At 41.3% G+C, this 12,261-nt stretch overlaps 2 protein-coding genes across 6 annotated transcripts in view; one reads left to right on the top strand and one right to left on the bottom strand.

Moving 5' to 3' along the window:
• Positions 1 to 4,837, bottom strand: part of gramd4a (GRAM domain containing 4a) — a 46,658-nt gene extending 41,821 nt beyond the window's left edge. Inside the window, exon 1 of one of the 4 annotated variants that reach the window (XM_035425737.1) lies at positions 4,726 to 4,837. Coding sequence is in view for 3 of the 4 variants with exons in the window: in XM_035425734.1 (XP_035281625.1) it covers positions 404 to 444 (41 nt within the window). In the remaining variant the exon portion in view is untranslated. Of the gene's footprint in view, positions 1 to 403; positions 580 to 4,240; positions 4,700 to 4,725 lie in introns of those variants that run through there. The other 3 variants (XM_035425735.1, XM_035425734.1, XM_035425736.1) reach the window with 3 other exon arrangements.
• Positions 4,838 to 11,731: 6,894 nt separating this feature from the next.
• The window catches only part of apaf1 (apoptotic peptidase activating factor 1), a 41,773-nt gene continuing 41,243 nt past the window's right edge, over positions 11,732 to 12,261 (top strand). For both annotated transcript variants that reach the window (XM_035426161.1, XM_035426160.1), the window contains exon 1: positions 11,732 to 11,864. The gene's annotated coding sequence lies outside the window, so the exon portion shown is untranslated. The remainder of the gene's footprint in view (positions 11,865 to 12,261) is intronic.

The following is a 12,261-nucleotide window of genomic DNA, read 5'->3' as shown; positions in this document are numbered from 1 at the left end:
AATGGCTTGAAAGAATTACTGAACCTACAGCTTCAAAATAAATGTCAAGGGGCCATTTAAATGATAACAGAAGCTCAGCCAAAAGGAATTTGTTTTAAAAATAGAGTCATCTAGATAGGAGGACAGTATGATCCTTTGAAATAGTTATGGTTAGAAGATTAGAGAATTAATGGCTGTAATGCTAACAGAAAAACAGAAAACAATGCTTTCTCCTGTTCCTTTTTTTGCTTTCTGTCACACTGTAATATATATCAGTCATTCAATTTCCCTTTTTTGTTGCTTGTCAGGCATGCATGAATCTTTTGCTGCAATATGATCTTCCCATAGTTCTTATCATAATGACAGTACAAAAAAAAAAGATCAGTTCCTGGTCCTTTCATAATGCCAAAAATACGTGACCAACCTTTCTGTTCCATTTGTTTTCCTGTTAGAAAGAAGTACCATGATGATTGCAAGAGCCACGATACATGTACTGGTAAGATATCACAGGCAACCTTTTAGTATGATGACAGCACTAGGAAGCAAACAAACAAACAAGCAAGCATGCACACACGCACGCACGCACACAGAGGTCTCTGCTAATGATAGAACCCGTGACTCCAGCAGCACGGAGCTTCAGAGCCTGTGTCAGTGGGACTGGCAGCAGGCTGAGAGACACAGCCCCTGCGTCTGCGTAAATAAAAAAAAAAAAAAAAAGCTCCGGTTTCAGTTCCGCCATATTTTTAACGCACGGCGCAGCCGAAGAGAGAGAAGACGCAGCTCCCGCTCTCCCGGCGCTCGCTCGGCCCTATATTTACACACCGGGCGGCGCGTGGGTGGAGAACACAGACCCCCGGAGCCCCAGTTATTCCAACACACGCTGTGGATGAGGATGAGTGCGGCGAGGAGCTCATCCCTGCAGATCTTCCCAGGCATGTGTGAACAGACAGGGGGACCTCCATTCCAAAACACTGCAGACCCGCACTGCAATAAACATTATTCTATGGTACCACTGAATGCTGACTGAATGAGTCAGTAAGGTAATGTGCACACAGACACACACACACACACACACACGCGCATGCATGCATACAGACAGATGCACGCACACGCACACACACACACATACACACTGTTCCTCAGTGTGCCACAGTACAGAACTCAGGTGAACTCTGCATGGTTAGCAGGTAATAAAGGCCCCAGCTCCAGGAGGGCCGTTGCAATTCTGCATCAAAGCCCTATTAAATCAAGGACCTGTAATCAGCCCGTTGCTTTGCCCAGATAATGTGTCAGACAAACAAATGTAAGCTATTAAGCAGCCCATTCGTCCGGTTTAAGGAGCGATACAGCCCTCTGTGGCTGGCCGTTTGCTTTATCCACAGTCGCGCAAGGCAAAGGAGTCGACAAAGGAGCCTGGACAATGGAGTCCATACACGCAACGCTTCACACTTCATTTGAGAGAGAAAATATACCGAAGATGTGCATATACATGCATTATGTAGAGAGTAGGCACGCCCCACCTCATTTCAAGGGAGCTGAGGTCTTCAGTAAAAATCTGACAGCTACATATTTCACCAGCAAACAGCAGGCCGCCTGCACAATCTCAAATCCAGAGGTTTAACACGAAATTCCCTCCTCTGTTCTGATTAAAAACTGACCAGGCCGGGACACACGAAGCAGAGTCAGGCCAAGCCAAGAGTCTAAACTGAGAAAACACAAGTGACACGACAAGGCAATCAAAAGCAGTGGGGCTTTCACCCGCTTAATGAGAGTTCAGTGGGAGAGCATTCTGAATTCAATGAGGAACAAGTGGGGAGCGTGCAACAGACCTCCCCGAGATCAGGGTGAAGTGCATGGTGGTCAGCACACAAACACCAATCTACTGCCACAGTCAAACCACCCTCAGGGACCACAGCAATGTTTCCCCATTCTCAAACACCCCACACAAAAGGTGCCATTTTCCTTTCCTATGTAGAGAGAGGCAACAAGTTCATTTGTTGGCTACAATATTGACTTCAATAAATCTTTTTTTTGGGCAAGCACACCAGTTAACCTTGAAAATGAACCCCCACTTTTAATGCATGCAGACTTGGAACGGTCTGCTACCTGCCCAGAGTGAATGTTTGTGTGTCTGTGTGTGTGTGTGTGTGTGCGCGTGTGTGTACGTGTGTGTGTGCGTGTGTGTCCTGAGTGAATGTTTGATTATCCGATGCCTGCCCGGCCCCTTTCTGGCACAGAGACGTGCATCAGATTAAATTCATCTGTTTTATTGATGAGCGTTTTTTCACTGTACAACCTGACCTGCCCTTGCAGCTTAAGGGTAACATTTTGGCAACATTAAATAAATGAGAATGCAGAATCCTAACATGGCAACGTGTTGGAAAGGCTTGAAGGCAGTAGCCGAGCACGGACATGCATTTAGGAAAAAAGCTAAAGAGGACTACACCAGCGGAAATAGGAAGGACATATTAAAATAGTTGGTATTTTGTGTTATGTAACAACCCTTTGCAAAGGCTAAAATGTGTGTAGTAGCCACTGATTTGAGGAGGACATCTATGGATGAACAAGAGCTGTGAGTCCATAGTACAGTCAGTTAGAGGCCTAATCGACCTGTACTGAAGGTTCAGCTTGGCACTCTATATTAAGCATGAAGGATAACAATTGGGGGGTAAGTGTCCTATAGGAGGACAGCATCCCACCCAGTGGTGTGTGCTTGCAAATCAAGCCTGTTTGTTCAACAGAAAGCAGGATAAGCTCTTGCCCTGTAGGATTCTGAGGTCTGGACTTCGCTATTTCCACCTCCTGCCTGCGCAGTATGTGGTTAAAAGGAGGTCAATTTTTGTTGAGAGACAATATTTCGGCACAGCTGTCAGACATTCAATAAAAACAGCTCAATATTCACAGCACAAGCCAAATACACAAAGAGGCCGAGGCCTCGATCCATGCAGCTAAAATGCTTTACGTTAACTGCTCTATGACAGCTCTACAAAGGGAACTTTTTTTACCAAATTGTACCTCGAAAATAAAACAAATTGATTTTCACACGCATGTGATCAAGCGGACTCCTGGTCCAGAGAAAACCGGACGGAAAGAACCTGTCAGTGTCTTAACTTTCATTTAATTAAAAGCGTAACAGATTATTCTGTCAAATTAGTTTAATGATTCATGATTCCTTCTCTTGTTACGTGATTGCACCATAATTTATAATAAATGTAAGATGTCGAAGAACTGCTAAGTAATTTACACTCCGGTCAGAGAAAACTAGGCTATATGGTCATATGACCAAGTGTGATCGCACATGTGATCATACGGACAAGATTTACTTTGACACTCTACTTAATCAAACTTCATCTAGTTCAAGAAGTCCCCATTTCCCGTTTGAAGTCGATTCAAAACACAATAGTGAGCTCGCCCCGACCAAACATTAGGAAAGCCCTGTTGTTCAATGAAACATTTGTTACTATTTTAGCCGAACGGTGCCATCAACAAAGAGCTCTTTATTTCAGTTGAACGCCGAAATGTATTATTGCATAGGATAATGTTGACAATAATTTACCTACGCTTATTTAATGCATTTTTTAAAATATAATGTCTGAGTAGGCCCAACATAAGAACCAAAATTAAAACCCATTTCATGTTGGATTTAGTTAGCATTACTGGCGGCAGTTAGTGTGGAAAGTATTACGCTAACAATCGCGACGACAGCCTTGACCCACAGCCACCCCCCAAAAAATGCATTCGCCACTTTCACTCTCAATGCAAGAGTAGCGTACTTAAGATCATAACGCCAGCACACGGTACAAACAAAATCACACTCCCATCCGCTATTTGTAACGGGTTTCGAAATACCTGCATAACTATGAATCTGCTTATAATCAGACTCAATGTGGGCTACAACAGCCTACTTTTCAACAAAGCGGGCATACAGATGTACAATGTAGCTTTCCTTAACTATCGCAGAAATTCTCCGGTTACATTAGCACCACTGAGTTGGTGAAATATGACAAACCTGCGTCTTGTTTAATTCGTAGGCTATATACTATTTTCACGTGTAGCAACATATAACACGCCAAAGTATTTGCAGAAATAGGCTACGCCACCGATCTGTTTCGACCGACCGACGGACTATATCTGCGCAGTGACCTACTGTATCATAACAATCCTGGCAGAATAAAAATATGGCAAGCCTGTTGCTTTCTTTAGATAGATGCCCGTAGTAGCCTATATCAGACGGTTAATTAATATAAACAAAGTTTCTTACCCTGCGCGTAAATCGTAGCAAAGTTTCATTAACACTGAGGTTGCTTTGTGCACGCGATTTGCCTCCTACTTCCACCTGCTGACCGCTTCCACAAAAATCCTCCGAAGATCCGTCTTCTTCACAGCCAAAAGCGAACATTAATCTCCAAACGCGCAGACCATTTGGTAATCATAAGCGATGCTTATTTCACAGTCTGGACTGATTTCGTTGGGTACTACAAAGATGAAGGTTTGCCCTCTGTGGAAAGCTTGTCCACTAGTCCCGCTTGTTGATTTCTAGTGAGCTCTCAAGCAGTACACCAGGAAATTTCGTCAATGTCAGCGGCCAGCTACATTCTTAAAGGCGCCGCTAATGACACAGATAGGGGCGGGTTATTAGCCAAAGACGCTTCGGCTGACTTAACCGTCGCAATTAAACACCCAGCGTGTAGCGGGACATTCCCATGTGAACGAACGATCTTTTAAACTCAACAAGAGTAGGCCTACCTTAGCAGCACAACAGCACAAATCGTTACCTCAGTGCGGAGGCGAGCGTATTTTCACAGTAAATGTGGTTAGCCTGTTTGGCTATGTGCTTGTGTCAAAACGCTGTAGACAATAGGCTACGCTTCCGATAGACAAATGTGCTTCGGCATCCGGACTCACCGCGTATTTTTAAAGGGTTTGTTTCAGTTCATTCATGACAAAGTGAATCGTCTCGAATGCACAAATAGACAACGTAGCTCAACAGGCTACAGAAAAGATCCAATGTTCTACAATAGCTACGGTATATATCAAAAATCCAGGAAATGTTTAAACATGCTTCACGATCTAAGCCATGTTTAATAACATTAAGTGTAAGCCTGTTGGGGAGAGTAGGCCTAGTAACACTTGGTCATTTGATACGTTTGACAGAAGTCCTAGTCAAAATAACCTACTTCGGATAACACAATTGAACTAAATATTTACTTATGAAATGCATCATAAAGGGAATAAGTAGCCTAGTGTATATTCCTACTGTAGGTGAGAGGGCTAATGTCTAGAGCAATTTAAGAATAAGGATTTGGTAGCCTATAGCCAAATTGGTGAATACATTTCAAGCAAGAAAAAAGAAACAGCGCGTGCCGAGCAGAATTAATCCAAGTGTGATTTCAACGCACCGCTAAGCTACTGGCGCCACCAGTGTTGTTATTGAAGTAAGCTACTCTACTCTTGCATAACTCCCAAGTGTCCCACTTTTGCGCCAATTTATAGGCTACTGTATAGCCTATTGCATTTACATTTATTGTTCGCTTTGTTGATTGGTAACCTCTCAAACCCTTTATTTGTAAGCCAGTGTTCGAGCAGTGTGTTAATAATGCTTGTTAATCAATATGCGGTTTGAAGTTATCGCCTATAGTGCTTTAGTCAGGCTTATTTTTCGCAAAAGCCTTGCTCTGCCTGAAAATGCTAAATAGTATTCAATAAAATACAATCGTTGCTTATAAATAAATAAATAAAAAATTTTTAAAAAAAGGTTTTGTTTGAAATGTATCTGCGTTTAATTTAAAGGAACAACAGGCTATAGCGTTTGCGGTGGTTATCCAGTCACTTAGCTAACGCGCGGGCACCACCAGTGTTGATACTATACTCTTTTTTTTTTTTGGCAGCCCCTCTCTAGCCTTTTATCTGTCAGTCATTCACGTGTCGATACGGTGTCGAGCTTTTTTGAAATCACTGATGTTTCGAAGCACCCGCTCCGATGCTTGCTTCAAATCACGTGATCACAAAAACCGAAGCTTTGTTCGTCAGTGACACCTGTTATTTTGGGTGATGTCTCCAACCAATACCTGTTGATGTGTCGACTATGGCAGATCTGGGATAAGAGGTTCTTTCACTCAAATATTCCTGTATTCGGGTGTTGGCCACGTGGAAATACACGGGATTCTTTGGTAGCCTTTTTGTGCAAAATCTCTTATTTCAGATCAGCTACCCCCCTTTCCCACCCACAAATTTACAAAATGTATACAAATGGTTCAGAATTCATGGGGTTTTGTCAGATATATTTGAGAGTGCGTTTCAGATTTTGTAGAGATACTGTTAATAACGTATAGGCGTATTTTGCACCCTATGGGATCATTTCCAACGAGACCCCGTCGAAGGTGTGGTGCATGTTTTGCAACCGGTGTTCTGACATTTCATCCTACCTATCAAGTTGTCCTACCAAGGGGTATTGCGCACATCACATCTAACTAGGCCTCCGTCTTTTTTCTCGTGCTTAGTGGCACGCCCACAAATTTATGCTAGCCTACGTTCGGTTTTTTGACTGAAGGTTTTCACTGCATGTTTTTCATAATCCGTGTTTGGTTTTTCTTAAACTTTTAAGTTATTTCAAACTTTCTCCAAGTATAGTATACGAAACCAGTTCATTGTTATCACCCATCCATCCATTGTCTAACCCGCTTATTCCTGGTCAGGGCCGCGGGGGGGCGCTGGAGCCTATTCCAGCATGCGTTTGGTTAGAGAATCAGGATTACACCCTGTATTCATTGCTGGATGAATTAATGAAAATGTTATCTTCGAATTATTTTCTGATGAGACCTATTGACTTTTCTGGATATTAAAGTAGCGCAGTTTACTCGCGGTGGTATTTCTCGATAGGGTGTGAGCCTGTAAATTTATGCCTGTAAATTTTCGCTACCGGTATGGATATTTCGACAAGGTAGGACAAATCGATAGAACACCGGCACCTGCCTTATTCAAATAACATCTCTCTGCTTCGCCGCTTGGGGTAAACCGATTCCGAGATTACAGCATCACCATGGAATGCTGCTGTACTCAAGTTGCACCATCGAGGTATAAATAGAGCATCAAATTTACACATCAAGTTTTAATAATGTAAGATAAAGAAATTATGTTCGAAGTTCCAGACACACGTGAGCGCACAACACTTTATTTAACTGTGTTATATCAAAGGTAGCAATTCTATTACGCAAGGTAGAGCTGACAACGTAGGGTAGGCCTACAAGAACTGTGTCCTACCAATAAGAATAACAACATTAAAAATATGGGTACCTGTGTGTTATTTAATATATATTTCCTTTTGCAATGCTACAATGAACTGGGAGTAAATGGTGAACAAGTCTTAATCATTGGAATTCATTGTTGCAGTGTGCTCCCATTTGCCAGGCATGGGAAAGGTAATAGATGAGGTATTGGTCGATGTGTTTGCATTATTCTCATGAAACACGCAATATCTTTTTACTTCACTTTAGTAATGATAATTGTCATCATCTCATCATCATTATGACAATATGTTTAATTTGTGAATTTAATTTGTACCTTTCATGAATAGACTTAGTTGGGGAGGGCTTTGAGAATACATGGCAACAGCATTAATATTCAGAAACTGAATTGGGGCTGATTTAGTGTTCATTATAATTTATCACCACTGTAAAGAGCAATGACAGTCAGATTTATTGACCAGGGGATTTCACCAGAGAGGCATTTGTCAAATGCTTCATGACACAGACACTTCAACCAAGGCAATCGCTTCAAGGCGTCATCGCTTCGGAAAGCTTTGTTCTGTCCATCACTAGATTGCAGTGTGTTAATAATGCTTAACTGAATGCTCATATCTTCTTAGACTGAGACAAAATCAAGGACAAGAAAGAAGAGAGATTTCTGGCGTCATCGGCTGGCTTCAGTGAATTATTTATTAACTGAACGAGGTAGCAACTGTGTAGGTTGAAGTACTGCATCATAGCGAGTGAGCACTCATTGGCTAGCCATTGTCATTGTCCCTGTAGGATGCTGTAGCTATGTGCTCCTACTGCAGCTGAAGGGGGCTATATATCTAGAGCAGTTTGAAAAGTGAGGATTTTGTGTAGTTATTGAATTAACCTAACGTGATTTCAAGACACTGCTTAGCCATGATTCAAACACTTCCTGTAGGTGTGGGATTATACCGCATGCCTGGTGATTCCGTTTTCCCAGTTCATACAGGCCATGATGTTGTTGGCAGCCACTAAAATGACATACTGTAAAACTTTACCTCTTCCCTACCTTAGCGCCATTTTTGCTGGCTCATTGCCCTCCACACCTACATGTGCCAGCGCCCATAAAAACCCACGGAGCTCCCAGCCTGCTCAGCTCTGTGTATAAAGATCTCTACCATCATAAGCTCAGGACAGGCACCCTAATTTACCTCCCATAAGGGCCATCAGAACAGAGACTGAGTCTGAATGTATCACTGCTTTCTGTGGTTTCGCATCTTAAACCCATTGTAACACCGAGATAATGGCTAACAGTTCCCTTGTAAAGATTCAAACCGCCTCAGATAGCCGTCTACACTTAAAAATGTGAAGGCAAAGGATATGGAAGGCAAAACCTAATTTGCCACTTTTGGGATCTTGAGTGCCGTCTGTATAAATCTGTAGAGCGTTGCCCTGCTATTTTCTAGTCTTTTCTTTCACCAAGCCCAGAGATTGCCACTATCCTCCATTCTTATCTTCTCTGAAATGGATAAATCTATTACAGGTGTGGCAGTTAAATCGTGAATGCTATCAAAGAACTAGAATTTTTTCATTTGCAGTAGATGGCAGCAAAATACAATTGTTTCTCCTGCAATGAAAATAAAAAGGGATATGTTTGATACTGACATGTTCATTTTTATAGAAATATAGGATTGTCGTGTTTATGGTGGTCTAGGCATTTTTCAATTCAGTCTTTGCTTCACTATGCCCATAGGATTGCCACAATCCTCCATTCTTATCTACTTTAAAATGGTCAGATCTAGTACAGGTGTGGGCATCATCCATGGTGGTATACTACAGGGGCTCCAAATCTACCCTGTATAACCTTATTCTACGAGAGTCGGACTGTGAGTATTGGGTCCATAGACCGTATAAAAATAGATTGGGTCCAACCAGCTACTCTCCCAAAGCAGTTAAACTGTCAAAACTCTTGAACTAGCTTTACCTGAAAATTATGTTATTCAAAACACTTGTCCTTCCTTGTGCGGTAAATGGCAGAAAAATACAATTGGGCTTGAAACTGAGCTGCATTCAGTTTTATGGACAGACTGCAGTGCAGCGTTTGCAGTCAAGTAGCTATACATTAGCGTTGTTATAGCCTACGACTATTTCGCATAATTCGCAAGTCTTCAGCTCTTGTGCAACAATGTATACTAGCATGGAGCTTTTACCTCCAATGTGTTTGTTTTATTGTTTAATAATCTCGCTAACCTTTTATTTGTAACCCAAAGTTGCAAGATGTTTGCTGTTTGTATGCCTGTTGATCAATGTGCGGTAAGTTTTGAAGTTCTCACCTTGCGCTTTAGTCACGCCTGCTGTAATTTAAGTGAAAGCCTTGCTCTGGATTTACATGTTATTCAAGATACTTCTTTTATTTTGCAGTAGATGGCGGCAAAATACAACCGTTTCTGTTCTTCTTCTGATTTTTTTATTTCCAGAAGGCTGGATATAATGGTATAATGGTATAATGCTGCCTCTCGCAGTCTGGAATATGAATTACAGCTTAACGAAGCACTTGTCACGACATTGAAAGGTGTGAGCCTGTGGAGGCTATCAAACTAAAGCCGATTTTACTATCTAGCCCGGGGACCACGGATGCAAAACTACCTATAGAGCTAACTTTGGCACTTCAGTTGTGTTGGGCATGGCCCCAGTAAAATAAAATAATAAAGTAAAGTATCTTATTTTGATTTTCCGCAGGGCTGATTATACGTTCATTGTGACTGCATGTCATTTCCATTTCTGATAACGCTGTGACTAATCTTTTTCTTTCTTCTGAATGCCTAATACACTCCACAAGAACATGTTTCACTGTTTCTGGCTTTCCACACATTCCCCAAAAAGCTGCTGTTGTGCTTTCTAATTACATGCTAGATCCCATTCCAATCCAAAGTGCCCATGTCTTAGTCTGGTCATGATTACTTGGTCCCTTCTTTCATTCCCTGAGTAACAATGGCCTAGTTTAATACTCTCTTGTATTGTGAAAGAGTGGCATCTTCTCTTTTCTTTCTCCCACTCTCTCTGCCATTGAGATGTTAGGTTTTTCCTCACAATTGATTTACGCTCAGCTACTCCAAGGCAAATTTTTAGATCTGCCCCTCTCCTCAGTGTCTTTTTTGGTGCCACATCTTCTATCTCATTGCCCTCCACACCAACATGTGCCCCCACCTGTAAAAACCCACTGAGCTCCCAGCCTGCTCAGCTCTCTGTAGTAAAACGAAGAGCTCTATCTATAAGAGCTCAGAATGGTCGCCTAATTTACCTCCCTTTAGAATCATCAGAACAGAGGCTGTGTCTGAATGTATGTCTGCATTCTGTGGTTGTAAAGACTGAAACCACTTCAAATTTTAAGACAAGGGATATAGATAACACAACCTGATTTTCCACTTTTGAGATATTCAGTGCCATTTGTATAAGTCTGTAGATAGTCTGCCAAGTTACATTCTAGTCTTTCCTTCACCATGCTTGTAGGATTACCACTATCCCTCATTCTTATCTTTTCTAAAACGGATAGATCCTTTATAGGCGTGGCAGTAAATCCATTGACATTTTCAAAGAACTTCTTCTTTTTGGCAGTAGGTGGCAGCAAAATACAATTGTTGCTCATGCAATCAAAATGAAATAGATGTTTGAACCTAAAATATTTTCAGTTTTATGGAAACACAGCAATCTAGTGCTTGTGGTGGACAGAGGTTTTGCAAACACAGGGGCACAAGTAGCATTGTTATTGAACTACTCTTGCATAATTCCCAAGTGTTCCACTTTTGTGCCACAATGAATACTAGTATTTTCAGTATCTTCAGTGTGTTGGTTTTATTGTTTATCAACCCCTCTAGCCTTTTATTTGCAAGGCAATGTTCCAAGATGTTTGTGGTGTGTTAATAGTTATTAATGAATATCTGGTGAATTCACCTTTTTTCTGTTGCAGTTGAACAATTAGTTCACAATTGTTACTCATGCAATAAAAATACAAAGGGATATATTTTTAACAGATAAGTTTCTCTTTTTTGTAAAGAAGGCAATGCAGCATTTGTGGTGGTCAAGTAGCCAACCAATTGGTTAAGATACTGGTGCCACCAGCATTGTTATTGAACTACTTGATATTTTACATGATGCTAGAATTTGCTTGAAAGAGTAGAGGATAACAAGGATATCTGAATCAGGAATACCATAAGGCAATATGGAAGGTAGGTTCTGTTACTATTATAGGTCTAAACGTATGCTTGTATTGTTACAATGAACGTACTGTAAATTAGGTTATATTACTGCTTTGGCAAACAGTCAATTGAAACATTTCACATATAGGCCTACTCCAACTTCAGATTCTTAGTGTTCATAACTGCCATTAATTACATTGTCCATAACCAAATGACCCACTGATCCAATGAGGATTATGTTATTCTGGCGCAGCACAAGTCTGCCTAGTTACAGTGCCGCGCGAGATATAAATGTATTCCACGTGACTGTAACATATAACGCCATTGGCTGCACAGGAACCAGGAAATTGTTTTGTTGGGAGTAAGGAAGCGCACGTTTGAAATTCGGGAGGATATTGAGTTTGTCAAATCTGAACAGCAAGTGTCGGAAAAGAATTTGTGAAATCCAGAACTGGCTTTTGAAAAGGCGATATTCGTAAGTTATCCTCCTGGGGCAATTTTGGGAGCTTTATTTTTAGTATAGTCTAAAGCAAAATTCTAGCTGTCTACCGGAGCCGTTGTTGTCAATTATTGTGTTGCGGGTAACTTACAGGTAACTTACTTACAGTAACTTACACACCTTGCCTATTCTGTCTGTACGAGTTAGTTGTAGCTAGTTAACTAGCAAAAGACAAATCATGAATTCAGGCTAGTTTACAGTCAGTACCAGTGTCTCCGTCTTTGAAACGATAATGAACTGTCATTCATAGTGTTGTTGTGGAATATACTGTTACTCCCTAGGTGGACAGATAGTCTGTCCACCTAGGGAGTTACAAGTTTGTCAAGTTAATGTTACACAGGTAGTGTGGAATGGGAAATTTAAATTCACCATG

Source organism: Anguilla anguilla, chromosome 7, assembly GCF_013347855.1.
Source record: "Anguilla anguilla isolate fAngAng1 chromosome 7, fAngAng1.pri, whole genome shotgun sequence".
NCBI classification, from domain to species: domain Eukaryota; kingdom Metazoa; phylum Chordata; class Actinopteri; order Anguilliformes; family Anguillidae; genus Anguilla; species Anguilla anguilla.
Note: the sequence above shows the minus strand (reverse complement) of the source record. Positions and strands in the feature narration are given on the sequence as shown.